Source organism: Fusarium oxysporum, chromosome X, assembly GCF_013085055.1.
Source record: "Fusarium oxysporum Fo47 chromosome X, complete sequence".
NCBI classification, from domain to species: domain Eukaryota; kingdom Fungi; phylum Ascomycota; class Sordariomycetes; order Hypocreales; family Nectriaceae; genus Fusarium; species Fusarium oxysporum.
The window spans coordinates 2,161,046-2,182,049 of record NC_072849.1 but is presented as its reverse complement, the minus strand read 5'-3'; the positions used below and the strand labels follow the sequence as shown (position 1 = coordinate 2,182,049).

Below are 21,004 nucleotides of genomic sequence, written 5' to 3'. Positions count from 1 at the left end.
CTCCTTTCATTATATTTTACTGTCTTTGTAATAATATTTTCCTTGCCTCTCTAGCTTATCACTTCCACACCTTAGCCGCGGAGTATTATTCGTTGTTTGCCAATCTTCGCTGGAGCTCAGTTCATTCCTTTTTGCTGGGGGCCATGGTCACTCAGCCGCCAGATATTGAGATGGAACTCAATCAGCGTTCCAACACTCCAGCAAATGAGTCTAACTCGTCCACCGTTGGTTCCGAGCACGACAATGACAACAGGAGACGATCCGTCATGGATGATCAAATGTCCCACCTGGTTAGGCGGTACACTTCGCAATCCCATTCTCCGAGTATCTTGGTCCCGAGCAAGCCAGACGGACCCCTTGATCCCAATAGCGAAAAGTTCGACGCAAGGAAATGGGCCAGGGCATACTACAATCTGCGAAGCGATCTGAGTGGTGATGCTCCCCCTCGAACCAGCAGCATCGCATTCCGCGGCTTGAGCGTTCACGGTTATGGCACGCCCACCGACTTCCAGAAAACCATCGGAAATGTGTTTCTCGAGGGTATCACCATGTTCAAGCGACTGCTAGGACAGAAGCAACAACGCATCAACATCCTTCACAACCTGGAAGGAGTTGTGCAGCCGGGAGAGATGCTAGCCGTCCTAGGTCCGCCAGGTTCAGGCTGCTCTACACTGCTGAAGCTCATCGCCGGTGATACTCATGGTCTTCATGTCAGCCAACAGGCGAACATTAACTACCAGGGTATCACCCCCAAGGAGATGAAGACTGCTTTCAGGGGGGAAGCTATCTACACGGCCGAGATTGATGCTCATTTTCCCCACATGACCGTTGGGGATACCCTCTACTTCGCCGCCCGAGCCCGCTGCCCGAGGACTATTCCTTCCAATACGACTCGCCGCGAGTATGCTGAGCACCTTCGAGATGTCACAATGACTATGTTCGGAATCCAGCACACAAAGGACACAAGAGTTGGTGATGATTTCATCCGAGGAGTTAGTGGTGGCGAAAGAAAGCGAGTCACTATCGCAGAAGCTGCCCTTAGTCATTCACCTCTTCAGTGCTGGGACAATAGCACACGAGGACTTGATAGTGCTAATGCGTTGGAATTTTGCCGCACGCTGCGAATTCAAGCCGACATCTTGGACAGCACAGCTTGCGTCTCGCTTTATCAAGCCTCGCAGGATGCATACAACGTAAGTTGAGACCCCCCTCCGACGTACAACTATCTTGTAATCAGGAGTCTAACAGTTTGCATCTAGGTCTTTGACAAGGTCATCGTCTTGTATGATGGCCGTCAGATCTTCTTTGGTAGAACTGATCAAGCCAAAACATACTTTGAGAACCTCGGATTCATTTGCCCTGAGCAACAGACAACTGCAGACTTCCTTACCTCGATGACAAGCCACCAGGAGCGTATCATTCGCCCAGGCTGGGAGGGAAAGACTCCTCGAAGTGCTGACGAGTTTGCGGCAGCTTGGAAGGACAGCGAAGCCCGCCGTCTCTTGAACAATGAGATCGATCAGTATATGGAAACCTACCAGTTTCACGGCGAGCATTACGAGAAATTCCTGACTTCGCGACGTCAAGATCAAGCCTCTTCTCAACGGAGCCACTCGCCTTTCACGATCTCATACACGGATCAGACGATGTTGACGCTCTGGCGCAGCTGGCTCTTGCTCAAAGGCGATCCTAGCACATCCATCACCATGCTTGTCACCAACGTCTGTAACGCTCTCATCATCGGCAGCATTTTCTACAACCTACCTTCTGATTCCAACAGTATATCTCGCAGAGGTGTCCTCCTTTTCTTCCTTGTTCTCACCAACGCCTTCGCAAGCATTCTGGAGATTATGACCCTGTATGCTAAACGCAAGATTGTGGAAAAACACGCTCGGTATGCTCTATACCACCCTAGCGCTGAGAGTCTGTCCGCCATGATATGCGATTTGCCATATAAGATCGTCAATTGCCTCCTGAGCAATATTACGCTGTATTTCATGACGAATCTGCGACGTGAGCCGGGCCCCTTTTTCTTCTTTCTCCTCAACATGTTCTTCATCACTCTGACCATGTCGATGATGTTTCGGCTACTCGGATCTCTTACAAAGACGATTGCACAATCTCTTGCGCCTGCTTCTGTTATCCTTCTGATCATCATGCTGTACACCGGTTTCGCTATCAAGGTGCAAAACATGCAGGTTTGGCTTGCTTGGCTGAGGTGGCTTAATCCTGCTCACTATGCGTTTGAGTCGATGATGGTGAATGAATTCGTGGGCCGCACATTCGATTGTGTTATGTTCGTTCCATCAGGCACTGGATACGAAGGCGTTGGCTCGGAACAGCGCGTCTGTTCTGTTGCAGGTGCAGAACCTGGTGCCGATATTGTTTCTGGAACGGCATACCTGAAAACTTCATACGGCTATATCAACGCGCACAAATGGAGGAACTTTGGCATCATGATCGTATTCATGATTTTCTTCATGGCTCTTCATCTCATCGCCACCGAGTTAATTGCCTCAGAGAGATCGAAAGGTGAGGTGTTGGTGTTCACCCGGAAGGCCATGCGCCAGGGTAAGACGCCATCTAAACAAGACGTCGAGTCCCAGGCCCCGAAGGAAAGTACGCCCATCTCAAAGGAGAACGGCAGTCCGGCATCTTTCCAGTCCCAGAAGTCAGTCTTTCACTGGTCAAACGTGTGCTATACCGTGAAAGTGAAGGACGAAGATCGACGCATCCTCGATAATGTTGATGGGTGGGTGAAGCCCGGAACATTGACTGCTCTTATGGTATGTAATAACGTCTTTATTATATGAAGATTTCTGACAAGAAACAGGGTGTATCTGGCGCTGGCAAGACGACACTCCTTGATGTGCTAGCAAGCAGGGTCACGATGGGTGTTATCTCAGGTTCCATGCTTATCGACGGGCACCCCCGTGACCTTTCTTTCCAGCGCAAAACCGGCTATGTGACACAACAAGACTTGCATCTTCATACCTCTACAGTCCGAGAAGCATTAACATTTAGTGCTCTACTCCGCCAGCCTGATACTTATAGTGCCGAGGATAAGGTTGAGTACGTAGATACCGTCATTGACCTCCTTGATATGCAAGAATACTCAGATGCTATCATTGGTGTCCCTGGACAGGGCCTCAATGTGGAGCAGCGCAAGAGGCTGACCATAGGGGTTGAACTCGCTGCTCGTCCTCAACTCTTACTCTTTCTCGACGAGCCGACTTCAGGACTTGATAGTCAGACTTCCTGGTCCATCTGCAACCTGATGGAAAAGCTTACTCAGAACGGTCAAGCGATTCTCTGTACGATCCATCAGCCATCAGCCATGTTGTTCCAACGCTTCGACCGTTTGTTATTGCTGGCCAAGGGAGGCAAGACTGTATACTTCGGAGATATTGGCAAAAGTTCTCACGTTCTTGTTGATTATTTCGTTCGAAACGGCGGTCCACAGCTACCCTCTGGCGCTAACCCAGCTGAATATATGCTGGAAGTCATTGGCGCTGCCCCTGGAGCTCACACAAGCGTCGATTGGCCCAACGTCTGGCGTGAATCGCCCGAATACCAGCAAGTACAGGCCGAACTCCAGCGCCTTGGTTCTTCCACAACATCTCCGCCGACCGAGAACACCTCATCTAGCTACTCCGAGTTTGCTGCACCTTTCTCCTTGCAGCTCAAGGAGGTTCTCCGACGAGTCTTTCAGCAATATTGGCGGAGTACCTCTTACATCTACTCCAAGGCTTTCCTTTCTATCGGCGCGGTAAGTGGTGATTACCTGAATCTCGTTTTTTCTGTAACTAACAAGCATAGGCTCTGTTCATTGGTCTCTCGTTCTTGAACGTGAGCAACACTCAAAGCGGATTACAGAACCAGATGTTCGGTGTCTTTATCTTCCTTACCGTTTTCAGTCAACTCGTCGACCAAACTTTGCCAATTTTTGTTTCTCAGCGCAGCATGTATGAAGCCCGCGAACGTCCTGCGAAATCCTACTCTTGGAAAGCTTTCTTCGGGGCCAATATCATCGTTGAAATGTTCTGGAACACGGTAGGTTTCCTATTCATTCAGTATGGGCGCTGCTAATGCCGCCCAAGGTCATGGCGATATTTAGTTTTCTTCTCTGGTACTTCCCAATGGGTCTTTATCGCAATGCTCGCGAAACCGGCGCAGAACACTCCCGTGCCACGCTAGTCTTTCTCTTCATCTGGCTCTTCTTTGTCTTTACCACCAGCTTTACATTTCTCATCATTGCTGGTATCGACAGTTACGAAGTTGCGGGTGGTATTGTTGGGCTTCTGACTATTATCATGTTTGCATTTAACGGGTGAGTTGTAGCTCAAGATCTGTCAAAGTGCAATGTACTGACTGCCCATAGTGTTCTTGCCGGACCTGGAACCATGCCTAGCTTCTGGATTTTCATGTATCGTGTCAACCCTTTCACGTATTTTGTCGAAGGCTTCCTTGGGACAGCCGTCGCAAAGGCTTCGGCTCGGTGTGCTTCCAACGAACTCTTGACCTTCAAGCCTCCCAACGGTTCGACCTGCGGAGACTACATGCAGGACTACATCTCCTCCGCCGACGGTTTCCTTGTCGATGCCGGGTCTACCACTGAGTGTCAATTCTGTCCCATCTCTAATACTGACAACTTCCTTGGGGTTGTCAATATCTTCTTTGAGAACCGATGGAGAGACTGGGGGATTCTATGGGCATTTATCGTCTTCAACATTGTTGTCGCAACATTCCTTTACTGGCTGGCAAGAGTGCCAAAGAACAAGAAGACCAAGAAAGAGTGAGTGATCATTTATCACCACACTCTTATCTCCTGTCTACGGTCACACCCACCTGTAATTTCACTACTATAAATTTCCCTTTCGATATTATACAGGCCAGCTTTAAGCATGTGCCATTTGATAGATAGTTCTTTTTTGTAAAGATAGGCATTGTTTCTGTTTTATAGCTACTTAAAAATCTGAAGACTTGCTCAGGGCAAAGGGTACTGGAACCAGCATAATTTATCAACACGTTCCTTACTGTATCTGGAAGAAACCAACTAAGCCGTGCTGTCCAAAGTTCCCAAGTCCGAACTGGGTTAAGTGACAATACCATGGATACATGGACCAACTGCTTAGTTTGGCAAGCGACTAAGGATGCTTCCATACCCATCTCTACTACAACAAGCAGTGTCGCATTCCACAGTGACAAACTTTAGAGTGCAAGCCTGGCATCAGCGATTGGATGCCTTACAATTCTTACCTCTCAGAAGAATTCGCTCGAATAAGCTTGTCTCCGAGTTGATTATCTTGTTCATTTCAGATACCATGCACCAATATCAGCCGCCATGGAAGCGTTAAGATGGGATCGAAGATACGAGAATGTGAGATTGCCTGAACTGAAAATCGGTTGGAGTAGAGAAATGGAGAATGAAGTCGACCCGGCCGAAGTTCTTGGTAGTGACGACATGGTTGTTAATGGTTAATAGTCTAATGGCCTGTGAAATCGTCCTAGCCATGAGCTATTTTTGTTGCTCGCTCTATACTAATACACCAACTACAAAAACTACCAACGTGGGTCTAGAGCCGCCCCTTGGTTATGTTACAGATGATCAACACCAAGTGCTCTAAGCATTGGTAGGTGGTCCAGTGTAGTTCTTGTGTCCCCAAACCCAGTACCAAACACCCGAGACTAGACAAGACGCGGCAAACACGACAGAGGCATAGTTAACGCTAACAACTGTTACAGGTAGACGCAAAGGCATGCAGAAAAGAGGGATTGCGAGAATGGACCATGCTGCCAGGGTGTTAGTGATAAGCTCACAGGAAAGAATAGATAACTTACCGACAGCCACGAAATTGGCAAGATACCCAAGCTTACCGAGGGGAAACTTGGCATTTTTGACTTGCCGTCTCTTCGTCAAGAGGTTGATAACGACTGGCGTTGCGTAGGCCGCGTTGAGAGTTAGGACGCCAACGTTTGCAAAGGCGTTAAAAGCTGCCGAAGAGCCAAAATAGATGAGACCCAGGAGAAGTTGAATCACCATACTTAGCATCATAGCATTGAGAGGAACATCAAGTCGCTTGTTAACAATAACCCACCACTTAGAGCCTGGCATGGCTCCATCGCGAGCAAAGGCCCAAATACAGCGAGAAGAAGCGGTGATACAGCCGATACCACAGATGATGCCGAGGACGATGATAGGAATCAACAATGCGAACGCTCCACCCGATGAGCCGACAGCAGCCTTAATGGTCGGGGGTATGGGTTGCGCAGAGGCGAGGTCGGCGAGGTATTTGAGATCAGGAAGAATGAAGGTAATGGGAATAAGGAATAGCATGCCGGCGACCGTGTTGATACAAACAGTCAGAACCATGGCTTTGGGAACCTGCACATCAGGCTTTCGGACTTCTTCGCACATGCTGTCACTTATCAGGGTCCTGTCAATAACGTAGAGGAGTCAGCAACTTACGAGAGAATCATGCCTGTTGACGAGGTCGCATATGCTGCGTGGAGAAGTCCCACACAAAAAGCCCAGCCATCAGTCCAGCCAGAGTTATTTTCGAAATGGGTAAACACCCAGCTAGCATCGCGTCTTCCATCTTTAGCCATGACGAGAACGGTTATAATAATAGCAATAACACCTGCAAAAGTCCAAAAGATGGCAGCAGTCTTTACAAGTCAGTAGTGAGTGCATAAGGAAGACTGCAACACCTACATCCAACCAAGGAAGCCATTTGTTTCCAAGCGCTGACACGGCGTTGCTAAGTAAAGTGAGGCCGACGAAGATAAGAAAGACTTGATAGGGTTCTCCAGCAAGAACACCAACCCCAGGCGATGATTCGAAAACGTTGATACACGAGACCAGAAACACGGTAGTACCGAAAATGACAGAGAGCGTGATACTAATGTTGCCAATAACATAGAGCCAACCGCAGATCCAAGCAGCCTCACGGCGCCAACGCATCGGTGCTAGCATGAAGGTCTGATAATAGACACCTGTAGTAATCAAGTCAGTCTCTCCATTGTCATAAGCTGAGTCCAACGTAGGTGATTGGATGTATAACAACAGAAATTACACGTCCTCAAGCATTTAAAAACAAGGTAAAAAATACCTCCGGCGACAGGATACACGCTGGTGATCTCTCCGAGCGATAAGGCCACACAGACAATAAGAGCCGAGACAGCTAGCCAGCCCCAGATTATATTGGCTGGACCTCCAGTCGTGATGGGATTGCTAAGGGTCGTCGATAGTCCGTAAGGGATCGAAGCCAGCACGAAGGCCATGAAGGCAACCTGAAGAGTCGATCGATTACGCTGCAGCTCGGGCACGTAGCCAAGGCTTTCGAGGATGTGGTCGCCATCGCCATCGCCATCGCCATCGGTCAGGTCGGCGCGTTTCTCGACTGGAGCTGGATGCCCGGGTGAAAGTTGATGTTCCACAGCCAAATTTTGAGAGTCTTCAGAAGCACTCATCTTGAGGAAACTGGTTCAATGTTAGGTTGTGGCGAGACTCCAGAAGGCTCCTGGGTTTAAGGTCTGCTTACTTCTCGGGAGTGGTGCGCAGAACAAGCAAGTACTACACGGAGGCTATCTGAAGTGACTTGCCAAGACGCGTGACAGAACAGCTACTGCAGGTAAGCGAGAGACGGGAAAGAAGATCGGAGGAAGGATGGAGGAAGAAAGAGAGTGGCCAAGAAAAGGGGACTGGGGGAGCATGGGGGGATGGATGGTAATTTAGCAGAAAACACAAGAGAGTGACACTGGGTGAGACTGGCCTACTACTTAGTCATTGCCCACTTAGCAACAAACTAAATTGGGGCTGTACGAGATCGCGCTGTAGCGTTGCCTACCTACATTTGCCACTATAGAGGGCAGAGAGATTTTACTAAGGCCTAACTAGTTATTCAGAACGTAGAATTACAAACTGCTTCAAATAACGCGATTGGCAATACCAAGATACCGCTTTTTCTGAATTTTTATAGCGACCATTACAGCGTTACCAGTTGATTGTATTTCTGTAGTGCAGTGGATCAGTACAAGTTGTGGCCGGAGGTCGACCGAGGCCAGATTCCATGTTCGCGTTCCGTGATCGCCGAAACTCCGGGCGGGCAGGCATACATCACCTTTCTTAAGACTCATACTAACCAACTCTTTATTTTTTAAACTATAAAAGAAATAGAAGGTTAATTAAAGCATAAGTTAAGTCTTAAGTATTTAAATAACTATATAAATAAGAATAAATAATTAAAATTTATAAAATAAATTAAATTAATATTTGTTTTTTAAACTCTACTTATATTTAATACTTATTTAATTCTATATTTATACTTTTAACTAATAAATAGATACTTTATAAAGTAGACTTATAGCTTTCTTTATTTATAACCTTATATACAGTAAAGTGCTGCGCCTTGATCTTAGACTGAAACAACAAATCCAGCTTCTGGGTCAGCAAACTTATTTCTCAAACATAGAAGTATATCCAAATAGTAGTAAGGAGACCGCTAGCCCCGGCAATAAAGCCAAAAAAAACCTTGCAGATGGGCAAACTCGGGATTAAGCAGGTATGGATTAATAACAAAAACCAGAACAACGATAATCTACTGTACCATGTTCGAAATGGCCACTCTCTTGGGTCGAAGTGCGTTGCTTGGAACTTCACCCACGATGACCGTAGAAATGGGACTGATGGCTGCGCCGTGTACCACGATCAAGAGAATCATGAGTGCACCTTGGGCAAAAATAGCAACGTGTTTCTCATAATAATACGGAGCTAGCTGCACAAAGCCTATGAGGAACAGCAACATGGCGCTGATGAACCGAGCCCAGATGTAGACTGGTCTTCGGCGGCACTTGGCCAGGATGGGGAGACTGGCGAAAGCGCCCACCAAGGCCGCAAGGCCACACCCTAAAAGCCAGAAGAAGCCCTATGAGACATAAACTCCGCACACTGATAGAGATCTGTTAGCCTTACATCCTGCTCAAGAGAGAACACCACTGTGCTCCAGAGTACTCACAAATCATAAAGTAGGCGGCGTTATTTGCGAGGGCATTTCCGGTGGTGATGATGGTGATGATGGTGCTGAAACACACACAAGCAATAATAGTGCGCCGAAGGTTTGTACTTTTGAAGATCTCTTGGTAGCTAGTAGACTTGTCGAGGGCTTGCTCTTCGCGGTCGATTTCAATTATACTTTCAAGATCCTGACGAACATCGTAACCCTTAGCGGCGAGTCTGTCCAAAGCAGCTTCAGCTTCAGCAACCTTGCCCTTTCGAATGAACCATACCGGGCTGCATGAATACATGTACAGCTCCCGGAACGAGAGCTACCATGAAAGATGGTCTGTGGCCGATTTTATCCTATGCCACAGTAAAACAGACAAGACTATGCTTCTCTAATTGATTCTTGTTGAGAGGTTGGCTCACCATGATGATCGCAATAACACACGAACCAAGTAGCTGACCTAGCATAGAGCATGCTGAGACAGCTGCCTGCCACCGAGCCGCAATGACATATTGTCCCTGGTATTTGAAACTAGAACGGGAAGTGAATTCGGGCAAAGCGAACAGCTGAGAAACCCATGCTGGGCCGTAGGCAACTCTAAAATTGGAAAGGCGTTAGCAGCATTCTCTGAACACTTATTAAAGCCCTCTAAACCGAGTATATCTTATAAAATAATTATACTAGAAAACGTAAAGGACTACAGCGAAGCAAAAGGCCATCTCTTGACCTCCGTCTAGAAAGACATATCACTAATGCTTTCCGCACATAAAGTCAGAGCGGTTTGACCGACAGGGATGCTCGTGATGCTTCGAGCATCAGCAGGTGAAATAGTCAAAAAGGCTACTTTTCGGTTTCATATATAGGTCGAAGAAGCTGACAAGAATGCATTGCAAATTGACACAAGATGTGATTGTCTAGGGCAGAAAACAGATACAACGTCACGAGTATTTACAATGATTAACGAGTTGATAAGAAAAGCTTTAGTGGACATCCCGAACCTGTTAGATTGTTACAATAGCATCTGCGTCCAGATACCCCATATCATCGTTGGCAGTTAGGGTGCTACTATTCCAAGGATTCGGGATGGCTTATCAGAAAGCTTGTGGAAAATGTCTAACCTATCTGGATTGATGCAACTGCGTCGGTCGTAGAATCTGGAGAACCCTAGGTAATTGGGTTCTAAATCAGCATAACTATATACCTCGTAGATAAAGCCCTAAGCATGATTGGTTTCTGATTACAACCAGGATCCAAAGCAGTGATCTTGCTATCAGGAGAAATCATAGGTGTCAATGTGGTGTAGCAAACGCTACATTCGAGACCGTTCAATAACGTATTTTGACAGATAGCGTGCCGTTGTATTTCGACCGGGGCCCTCATCAAATAATATGTTATAGCTAAAGGCTGTTCCAAATACTTGACAGGACTCTCTAACAGCAACTTCATGGAAATCTCTCAAAATCCATGAAGAATTCCCCGATTTGGAGGGATAACATCTCCCAGCATACTAAGTATGGGACAAATATTAGCTATGTATATAAACAGGGTCCCAGAATTTTACCGCCCACTCTATAAGTGGGGCTCCCGTTACATCCACGAGTAGTATACTGTACGGAGTAGTTAGCACAGGTTTTCGTGCCGAGGTTTTGCGCTAAGTACTGTAAGTACCTAAGAATTGGCTACCCTAAACGAGCTTGCGAGTCAAAGGCCTGCTAGGGAGAAGCAAAAATGGATCTCCAAACTCGAAGACGGTAATGGTTGATGGTCTCCGCACACTACCTAGTTATCTGGTGTATCGCAGTACTAATCTTGTGGTTTGGGGAACGATAAGGTAGTCAGTCTATTTGCCCCAAGCGCCGCTAAAACTTGTTCCCCTCTATTCTTCATCATCCACCTCGGAACGAACTACTCTTTCCCACATTAATGCGGCAATACCGATGAGTACTCAAGACGTAGCCTCTACTGAACCTGATGTTCAGACAGTGATTTCCATCGATCCGGACAGTCATCATCAACTCACTGATGTTCAACGGTTACTTTTCGGGGCCGAGAGGCCCGGGACCAACCCTCCCCCTCGCAAGCGTCGGCGGGGAGGCAAGATTTATTCTGTAACGCAGTCTCCCTTGCAGACTTGACGGTCCATGGTGCTGACTGCAAGCAGGGCTGCGGGACTTGTCGAACACGCAAGATCAAGGTGCGGTGTTTTTCTACGACGTGATGTGTCATTCACTTATCCCATGCCGTCAGTGCGACGAGCGCCAGCCGAAATGCTACAACTGCGAACGATCTCGAATTTACGTGTGTGATGGTTTCGAAAATAACAGCACCGCGTCAGGCTCTACTCTTCCACTCTTAGAGTCTCCGGAAGCTTCCGAAAGATTCAGTATTCGGGGCATATGTCGCGACATTGAGAAACCCTCCGCCAAGCGTCTGAAAGCAAGTGGAGTGGAGGTGGTATCGGTGAGTTGTTCTATACACTAGCCGGGGACAATGCGATCCTTACCGATATGTTAGGCGGATCTATCCTCAGAAAGCGATGTCAGAAGGGTTCTCACAAGAGCCAGTGTCGTATTCCTCGTAACGGCCTACTCTAGCAACTCTTGCAATAAGAAAATCGAAATCGACCAGGGCAAGAACGTTGCAAGAGTGTCAAAGGTAGCGAGAAGTGTGAATGTACAATTCGTCATTGGTTCCGGCTGACATTTGATCTGCAGGAGCTTGGAATCGGTCACTAGATCTTCAGCTCACTTTTATCTGTGACCGAGAGTGCGTGAAAGGAAAATGATCCACGACTGATCTCGTCATAGATAATATTTAGCAGCGCTAACATGACTTGCAGGCACAAATGGGCAACTGAAACATGCCCAAGAATTTGACAGTAAAGCGGAAGTTGAACGATTCATCCGTCAACTTGAGAAACCTGCCACATTTGTTCTTCCGGGATTTTACATGAGTCTATTTACTCCGGGCCAGTATTTAACCAGGTCGCGCCAAGATGCTCAGCTCCTGCAGCTCGAAGAGCCTGTCTCGACAAGCTCTACAAAGTTCCCCCTCATCGACATTGATAAGACATTGGTCGTTCTGTTGTCGCGGCATCACTTAAGAGAGACTCGTTCCTCGGAAAGCGGGTTTATGCTGCTCAAGCCTGCTATACCCTGGATGAAATCGCTGCTGTGGTCAATGAATTCGAGCTAATCCATGGTTTCAGATGCGTGACTAGAGAGGTTCCTGATGATGAGTTTCTTAGTCAGAGACCTGTCTCAGGATCAAACACTACGGAGAGGCAGATTGAGATTCTCGATATGTATCGATTTATGCGAGGACCAGCTTATTACCTTAATGGAAGCTTAGAGATGAATCAGAACGTAAGTAACGAGAAGAGAAAGTAAACAAGTAACCAGTGACTAACATAAAGTCTATTTAAGATTGTTGGCGGCTTGCTGGTCACATATGAGGAGTTTGTGAGAAATGGAGGGCTGACTTAGAATAGAGCAGATACTTAATTGCCAGCCTTAATAATTACTATCATAATACTTAGATTTTAATAGCTTTTTATTAAGGTTAACTATCTTAACTTTGTATTAAATACTAATAAGTACCTCTTAGTAATTAAAGCTATTAATGATTTAAGTCGCTCTCTTAATAAATAAGTTTTTCTTTACTTATTTTATAAGTTAGGGTTTAATAGGTAATTAGGTATTTTCGTCTACTATATCTAAAAGATAATATAGAAATCCTACTATAAAAGCAAAACCATAGGCAAAAGCAGGGCATACACAGATGCAGCCAAGGACTATGGCATGCAACAGCGCAAATACAGGGGTGATTTCAAGGGTTCCAGCTCCTAGATAACGTACTGCACATAAGTCAGTCGCGGATTTCACCATGTTTCGCACCTCCGTAAAACTTACAGGGATATAAAGGTAGGGAACCTCGTGCTCGTATTGGGCCCAAGCCTCGCCATACTTCTCACGGCAGCGGCGGGCGTCGCGGTTGGCGCGGTGGATGGCCATGATAGTAAAAAAGACGGAGTAGAACCAAGGGAAGGGGCTTTTGAAGCCCGTAATCAGGCCCCAGGAGAGGGCGAAAAAGATGTCGCAAGAATAGTGGATCTTGCGGGCATAGCCAAGCCAGCCATCAACCATAATCACATCCCCCTTAGAAGAGGTAATGGTCTTGGGGTTCTTAACTGTCTGCCACGGAAGCTGGGGAAAGGTCTTGCGATTAACAAGCTGGTTGCGCTCCTGGGCGCGGAAGCCATTCTTCTGGCTATTCGTCGTATCCCAGACCCAATATACGAAAAAGTACAGGACATAAAAGGCCGCGAGCGTAATAGGGTTCCACTTATACTCGGATGGGTGGTGGTTAGCTAGGAAGAGAGCACAGTGACAGTACGACATGGGGACACCAGCAAGATTCCAGAAGATGAGCATAAAGCCCCATTTCTCGTAATAGATATCCCTAGAGCGGTGTTAGAAATCCTCAAGTAAGCAGTAGGGGGTCAGAAGACTCGTACCAACTCGAAATGATGAGTTGCTCGCCCTTGGCACACGCGTTTGCATAGAGATAGTGCGCTACAACTAAGAAAAGCGCCTCGGCTGAGATGTATCCATACCTCTCGTACTGACGCGCTGCGGTGGCGCAGCTCAGACCGAAGAGAATAAACCATGGGATTCGGACCATAAAGAACATCTTAAAGTCCAGGATACCAAACATGCGAGGGTTCAGCTCGGCGCCAAGAAAGAAATCATAGATAGGATACCCTGTCATACGATGCTGGGCGCCTCTCCAAAGAGCAGAGAAGTATGCAACAAAGGCCACAAGGAAACCGCTAAGGATAGCCACCGACATCAGAGGGCCAAACTCATCGATAAAAGTATAGAGCGGAAAGAGACCACTAAAGTGGAGGGCGGCCAGAACGACAATTGTAAAGTGGAAGCTGACGTAGCAGTTGCACAAGTACTTCAGCTGCTTTCCATTCTCATGAGGTAGAGGCTTCCCCCAGGCCCAAACGCCCGGCAGGGCACAGTAGCAGATAGCTTCGAAGATAAAGAAAGTCCAGTAGATACGCCAAGCGCGGAGAGAAGGGTAAGCACCGGTGTAGATGAGTTCAACTAAATGTCTGCCAAACTCGCCCCAGCTTTGGTCCTCCTTAGGCAGAGGCAGCTTTCCAGCATAGTAAGTGGCGCCAATCCACATATACCACATAAGCAGGGGAAAACCTATCATCAAGCACGACACGCCAAGGCTGCCACCGAATTCGAACTCATTTGAGGTACTGACTTTGGGGTCAGTGCCGACTTCCCAGCCATCGATGCGTTCGCCCTTTCGGTAGGTGCGGCTGGTGGGCGCCTTGGACTTGGAGATATCGGCCGCGGACAAGGCTGGCGGGGACTTGCGCCTGGTGGGAGCTTGAGGAGGTGTCTTCCTAATCAACCAATACGTCAACGTAAATCATAAGATAATTGCGATGGAATTTCACCTAGTGGAAGGTTGGGCGAGGGTCGCCATAGTACCGGCACTCTGATACGGTCGTGTATTGATGCTGCGACAGGCCAATTATTTGAATTAATACGGCGAAAAGAGGAGGGATCGATATACAGCATAATAAGTGTGAAATCGACGATCCCTTATGTACACAAGCCCTAGAGGTAGGGCTACAAACATTTCGTGTAACGGAGAGACAAGCCCTGTTCAAAAAGAATGCTTTGATAGCACCGAAATTCCTTCAACTCGCACTCTCTGGCCTCCGAGTCTCCGGGAATGGCGGGTCCCTCTGATAGCGTGTGGGTCTCTAATAGCCGGGCACGGAGCTACGGGATTCTCGGCCCCCGCTGATCTACCTTGACCAAGAGAGAAGCGTAGTTGATGGCGCCGAATCGTGGCCTGTAGGCTCCGTATGGCGCGCCGGGTTTGACTAGATGTTGGAAACGCCAATCAAGGAAATCTCGTTTGCTCTTTCTCGTGTGCAGTATGATGCAGCTCCTCTTTTCTAAAATTGCAGTGTTCCATATTAACCCTGGGATGGTCAGATCGGACAGCTAATGTGCTCTACTACTCTCGTAGACGTTTTCGTATCCGCATTCATTTCTCGCAAAGTGAGCATCCGAGATACTTCTTCCTAACATCCATCAATTAGTGGAAGCTGAGTCACAGCTCTGCGCAATCTTCTGCTATCAAATCAAGCCCACAGCCTTTGAGCTTCGATTTTTCCATTGATCTTTAATTCGCCTGTTGTCCTTTTCTTCTTTGGTTCGCTTTAATCCTCTTCATCTTCCCCTTCAACACTTTACACCAGATTCAACATGGTTGCCTCAATGAACTCCAACCTCGAGTGCAAGGATCACCAGCGCGATGCTGAATTCAACAAAGCTATGCATGGCACCTCAGCCCAGGCTCGAGGTGGCGTTGCTGCCATGTTCCGCAAGGGCAGTGCTGCTAAACAGGCTGCTATCGATGAGTATTTCAAGCATTGGGATAACAAGCCCGCGGAGAATGAGACTCAGAAGGAGCGCGCTGTAAGATGCCCTGATATGCCCCTCCTATTCCCCATGGCAGCGACTAATACAGCGGCCAGGCTCGTCAAACCGAATACGCCACCTTGACCCGACAGTAAGTGATCTGATTCCTGCCTTTGTTTCTCTGTGACTTTCTGAGTCATGTTTTGAAATTTCTATGTCCTTGTGTTGGATCATATACTGACTTGGTGCTTCACAGTTACTACAACCTTGCTACCGATCTATATGAATATGGTTGGGGTCAGTCCTTCCACTTCTGCCGATTCTCTCCGAGTGAGCCTTTCTACCAGGCCATTGCCCGTCATGAGCACTACCTTGCCTACCATATTGGTATTAAGGAAGGTATGAAGGTCCTTGATGTTGGTTGCGGTATTGGTGGCCCTGCTCGTGAGATCGCCAAGTTCACAGGTGCCTATATTACCGGTCTTAATAATAATGACTACCAAATCGAGCGTGCCACCCACTACGCCTTCAAGGAGGGTCTATCAAATCAGCTTAAGTTCGTCAAAGGTGACTTTATGGTTCGTACTTATTAGCAGTCCAGAGTCGCGCATTTAAGCTAATCCCAGCCTTAGCAAATGTCTTTTCCTGATAATAGCTTTGATGCTGTCTATGCTATTGAGGCTACCGTACATGCCCCTACCCTGAATGGTATCTATAGCGAGATCTTCCGAGTTCTTAAGCCTGGTGGTATCTTTGGTGTATATGAGTGGCTTATGACTGATAAGTATGATAACGATAACCTCCGCCACCGCGAGATCCGCTTAGGTATTGAGCAGGGTAGCGGCATCTCTAATATGTGTAAGGTCTCTGAGGGACTTGCTGCTATTAAGGATTCTGGCTTTAAGATGCTCCACTATGAGGATCTAGCAGAGCGCTCTGATGCTCTTCCTTGGTTCTGGCCTGTGGCCGGTGAGCTCAGCTATATCCAGTCCATTGGTGATATCTTTACCATTATACGCATGACTACCTGGGGTCGAACTATCGCCCACGGCCTTGCTGGCCTCCTTGAGATCTTCAAGCTTGCTCCCGCTGGAACCAAGAAGACCGCTGATAGCCTGGCTCTCGCTGCCGACTGTCTAGTCGCTGGTGGTCGGGATCATCTCTTCACCCCCATGTACCTCATGGTGGCTCGCAAGCCTGTTGCGTAAATATACGAGAAATACAGACCAAGTCATCGAAGCAGTGACACATAATGTGCCTACCATACCGGTGGCAAGGCCAGCCAGCCTCGAGCCAGAATTTTAGCTTCCCGAGTCAGGTTGCGCTGCACCGACTTATCCTTCTGCCTCACTATCTGGGTCTGCGGCTTTTTGAGAAAACCACAATCGGATGTGGGGGTCTGTTCGCATACGAAGGGAAATTTTGAAAACCTTTGCCGGTAGAGATAAATTATTTGCTCCATGGAGATGAAAGTCGATGTGGGTATGGGTCCAAAATGAAAAGATCTTAGCTACTAATCCGGAAACTCGGGGCTCTTGCAATCCGTTACAAAGCCTAATTTAAGAACTCGCTAATTAGCAATTAACTGTTTCACTACGACGCCAATCTTTCGCAAATCATCACCAAAACTTACTCAGCATGGCCAGTTTGTCTTCACCTCTTTCAGTCCTAGTCACAGGTGCCGGTGGGGGATTGGGCAGAGCCATTGCCACGGCTTATCTGAACGCAGGGTTCTGTGTAGCTATCTGCGATGTGAACCAACAGCGACTTTCTGGATCTTTGCTCTGTGGGAACAGAAATATGCTGGAAAATTCATTATTTGACAAGTTGATGTGTCTTCTATCCAAGGCAAGCCCTTACATCATGCATGGTACGCAGGTGTAAAGCTGTTTGGTAGAGATGAGAGAGATGATTTTATGCAAAACACCGGAGCAGCGAATTAGGTCTGCCGTACGGATCCACGGGTTTTGCAGAGCCCGATTTTGCGATTTTGCGCAAGAAAGCAACAGAAATAGCCCTGGCATGCAAGCCCCTTAAAATATCTGCTAGAGGTTTCCCCGATTCCATACTAGCCCCAATCATTGATTTGGCCGCCAGTGCGTAACGTCGCCCCGTATGGCTAGAGCAAAGCGACGCCAGAGCTTAGTACTCTCTAGCTAGTAAGTAAAGGCCCATCTTCTGCATATAATGCAGAGTCCATCAATCTACTAACACCCAGATAACAATAGCAAAATCAGTTACATTAACGAAACATTCAACCATATAAGTCAAGTTCTAGAAACGTTAGCCTCCGAAGAGACCGAGAGCCAGCGATCCACAGCCTCTATAAAAGCGCCAGTTACATAAGCCTTCATACATATTCAGGACAGAGGCAGCTCAGCAACTATCTTACTAGGCAGCACGACCTTCCCTTGAAGAGTGATGACTATTCTAGCTGGCTGCCCCTAGTAACAAAACGCCCTATAAACAAAAGCATAATCAGGACAAGGACGATCCGATCAAGGGCATATCGTCTTTATCTACCCACTCAACGCATTCCATTAATTTTCTACAAACGATTACTAACGCCAAATATAATAAATATAATAGCAATAAGATAGAAGAGCTATTAAATTCTATGCATACTATTATCAATACTATTAAAGTTCATCAACAGTCTATGTAATCTCTTTTCCCTCTTACAACTCTAATTACGATATAAAGAACACCAGCTAAACTGCCACCTATCCAGGTAGCAGCCATTATAATCCAAAAAGCTAAAGGTAATTCCTCCTGCCGGCATTTTTCATTACCCTGCAATGCTTTTTGTAAGCAGTAGGATCTAGCAGCTAACAGAAAACCTAGAACCATATGGTCTAACCCTCAGTGTCCTTAATAAGCTCCTCCACGATTAAAGTCTGTCTGATATATATAAAACAGTTTATTTTTCCTAAGATTACTCAGACGCAGAGCTCATCATCGTTAACATTGCTTTATACTATAAGTAAAAGGACTAAAAAGCTTACCAGTTAGATCATTATGTTTTATGTTTTACGTAGCAGAGAAGCTATATTAAGATGTTATTTTCCTAGTTTTGCTTACTGACAGCATATCTACTGTAACAGGAGATAGACTAAGAAACCGAATGCATATAGAGAATCGTCTCTTATGCCAGCAGAATGCTAAAACAGCTCTTTTAAAACTATCCCTATATTTCAGAGCCTCACACAGCATAACTATAGCTCTTATCCTTAGAGTATAAGCATGCCTTAAAGACCGATTACTGGCGCCTTAAAGACTAACTGCACTAGCACTATAGGCTATCTACGCAGTTAACATATCAAAGCCCTCTCTGGCTTAGACATTCATTTATGCAGCATATCAAAGCGCCTACTTGCTTGGTTATTACATATAGGCACGTGGCTCAAACCAGCCCTCTAACACACCAAACCAATTCAAGCTACTCTTTTATAAACTACTTTACCTGTTTAGAACTTGTTCTATTATATAGTAAGACTAAGTATAATATTAAAACCTATTAAGAAGGTATTTAGGTCTTTAGAGAATAGTATAATAATTAATTTTCATTAATTAGATAGTTTATATTGCTTTTATTGCAATATCTTGTTTATAGGTTGAGATTTTACATGCATCTGCTTATTAAAAAAAAACACATAATTATTAACATAGAACCACAATTCGCCGCTGGCTGATCAAGGAGGGGATACAACATAAGCACGCACTTCGACGCCTGTTTCTCGGCCTAAAAGCTATCGCAAAATACCTGGCTCTTACTGAGAGATATCACCATGAGGCGAGTTTTTAGTATAATTTGTGGTTATCTGACGAGGTCTCAATCGATCGTATAGACAGTGATTATACCAAGTGGACATTTTACAGATCTGTCAGTTAAATCCCTTATTATCAAATTCCCTATCCTGTCTGCAACACAGGGAGAGAGACTAGGGAAGGATAAAGTGCAGCCTCGCAAAGCACCCTTGAAACATAAGAAGATGTTTTTTTACAGCAATTTCTCTTCTATTTATAACTAATTTCGTCCCTGTTAACGGAGACCCAGCAGCAAACCGTAGAGGCGTGACGGGTCATTCTGCAATATCTAAAGGAGTAGCTTCCTGCAATAGTTGAAGAGTGAATGGCATTCTATCATAATAACGGACCGAATCTTAAAGCTAAGATTATGCAGGAATGGCTGAAGAAATAGGCAGAACGAGAGGAGGCCGTCCTTATCGAGTGGCCTCCTTACAGTCCTGATTTTAACTCTATTAAAAGTCTATAGAAAATACTAAAAAAAAGGTTATGTGAGAAATAATTTGGGTTAGCATGGTATCTGGTCTCTGAGGAAGCTCTCGATATCGTGATCAAAGCTGCACAGGAAGTTTGGCTCGAGATTAAACAAGAGGTTATCGAAAAGGTGATAAATTCGATGAAGGACCGCGTTGAGGCATGCTGGCAAGCTGGGGGGTATTATACGAAGTATTGATCTCTATCATTAGACTATTCTTTACTTGAGCTTCATTTTGATATAACATTCATTTGAATTGAAGAGCAATTGCTATGTTAATTTCAGTCAGATGTAGATGGTTGGAATCGAGGTGGTTGGGGTTGATCCCGGATGTGTCGGAACCTTTTGCACAGAAGTTTACAAGTTAGTACTTACTTATGATTGCCTTTTTAGTGCCATTATAGTAGTTATTTAAAAATTCATTGGGCTACCGTAGCTAGCAAGACCCGACTTCTCCTATATGTATACAACCCCCTAGGTTTTACTGCAATGCTAACAAACGTGATAGACGACACATCTGACTTGGCGATCTGGTCAGTGTGAGTGAAGAACCTACAGCCCTGATATTATTCAACAATCCTGATGTGTTGCTTTTCTAGCTTCAAGGCCAGTACCATAATCATCGCATGCCGCATACCAGTCCTTCAGCCCCTCGTTCATGCTATTATAGGTTATCGGACTTTCGGCTCCCCACCGGGATATAAAAATTATAATTCATCGGGATATTAGAACTATGGGAAGTCCCGTACGGGCCGGTATAGTTCAAATATTGAACTCAGCGATTGCCGATATGGCCGTAATGATGACTGATTGAACATGACAATGTGAAGTACCTTAGCTCCGGGCCTGCGGAACTTGACTCACAAGAAAGTATATCGTGGCATGATGGCATGAAGATAGTCGATGCCTGGTTGATTCGTATACCTCTCTGAGTCAGCGAAACATTTTGACATAGGAAGTATATATCTCAGTTAAATAAAATGTTGGAAAATCCGGGAATCCCCCTTCTCCATAGGATTTAGGCTGTTAGTCTGAAAGTCCTAGATTAGAGTTAAAAGTTCTAGCTAAATTTATCTAAAGATATAAACCTTATAAGAAGTCTTATCTTAATAATTGATACCCTAGTTTGATAAAGAAATATAGTTTTTCACCAGGGCTATTATATAATATAAATAATAATTTCTAGAGAAGGTAAATGCCATGCCCAGGATGGACGAATCAAGCGAGCCACGATTTTGGGGTTCTTTGGTATTGAT

General features: G+C 46.0%; 6 protein-coding genes across 6 annotated transcripts; 3 read left to right on the top strand and 3 right to left on the bottom strand.

Moving 5' to 3' along the window:
- Window positions 1–266: 266 nt before the first annotated feature.
- FOBCDRAFT_191329 (ABC-2 type transporter) lies at window positions 267–4,799 on the top strand (the record flags this gene model as incomplete). The annotated part of the gene is made up of 6 exons (XM_054707214.2): window positions 267–1,193; window positions 1,260–2,786; window positions 2,834–3,769; window positions 3,820–4,053; window positions 4,101–4,330; window positions 4,382–4,799. 6 exons carry the CDS (start codon window positions 267–269, stop codon window positions 4,797–4,799), a joined length of 4,272 nt encoding a protein of 1,423 aa, XP_054563189.2.
- Window positions 4,800–5,623: 824 nt separating this feature from the next.
- FOBCDRAFT_146521 (amino acid/polyamine transporter I) lies at window positions 5,624–7,473 on the bottom strand (the record flags this gene model as incomplete). The annotated part of the gene is made up of 5 exons (XM_054707213.1): window positions 5,624–5,793; window positions 5,842–6,419; window positions 6,470–6,669; window positions 6,716–6,996; window positions 7,113–7,473. The coding sequence occupies 5 exons, from the start codon at window positions 7,471–7,473 to the stop codon at window positions 5,624–5,626; spliced, it is 1,590 nt and encodes a 529-aa protein (XP_054563188.1).
- Window positions 7,474–8,600: 1,127 nt separating this feature from the next.
- On the bottom strand, window positions 8,601–9,479 carry FOBCDRAFT_207715 (uncharacterized protein; the record flags this gene model as incomplete). Its single annotated transcript, XM_054707212.2, has 3 exons — window positions 8,601–8,908; window positions 9,018–9,292; window positions 9,466–9,479. The coding sequence occupies 3 exons, from the start codon at window positions 9,477–9,479 to the stop codon at window positions 8,601–8,603; spliced, it is 597 nt and encodes a 198-aa protein (XP_054563187.2).
- Window positions 9,480–11,222: 1,743 nt separating this feature from the next.
- Window positions 11,223–12,490, top strand: FOBCDRAFT_207714 (NmrA-like family-domain-containing protein; the record flags this gene model as incomplete). The annotated part of the gene is made up of 6 exons (XM_059609206.1): window positions 11,223–11,465; window positions 11,520–11,678; window positions 11,741–11,771; window positions 11,845–12,133; window positions 12,214–12,370; window positions 12,431–12,490. The coding sequence occupies 6 exons, from the start codon at window positions 11,223–11,225 to the stop codon at window positions 12,488–12,490; spliced, it is 939 nt and encodes a 312-aa protein (XP_059466046.1).
- A 145-nt stretch (window positions 12,491–12,635) lies between these two features.
- FOBCDRAFT_232919 (Delta(24(24(1)))-sterol reductase) lies at window positions 12,636–14,999 on the bottom strand. The gene is made up of 4 exons (XM_054707210.2): window positions 14,488–14,999; window positions 13,522–14,433; window positions 12,917–13,466; window positions 12,636–12,861 (listed from the first exon to the last, which is right to left on the bottom strand). The coding sequence occupies exons 1-4, from the start codon at window positions 14,514–14,516 to the stop codon at window positions 12,850–12,852; spliced, it is 1,503 nt and encodes a 500-aa protein (XP_054563185.1). The 5' UTR covers window positions 14,517–14,999; the 3' UTR covers window positions 12,636–12,849.
- Window positions 15,000–15,250: 251 nt separating this feature from the next.
- Window positions 15,251–16,677, top strand: FOBCDRAFT_285727 (S-adenosyl-L-methionine-dependent methyltransferase; the record flags this gene model as incomplete). Its single annotated transcript, XM_054707209.2, has 4 exons — window positions 15,251–15,523; window positions 15,583–15,617; window positions 15,723–16,044; window positions 16,099–16,677. The coding sequence occupies exons 1-4, from the start codon at window positions 15,311–15,313 to the stop codon at window positions 16,672–16,674; spliced, it is 1,146 nt and encodes a 381-aa protein (XP_054563184.1). The 5' UTR covers window positions 15,251–15,310.
- Between the last annotated feature and the right edge of the window lie 4,327 nt (window positions 16,678–21,004).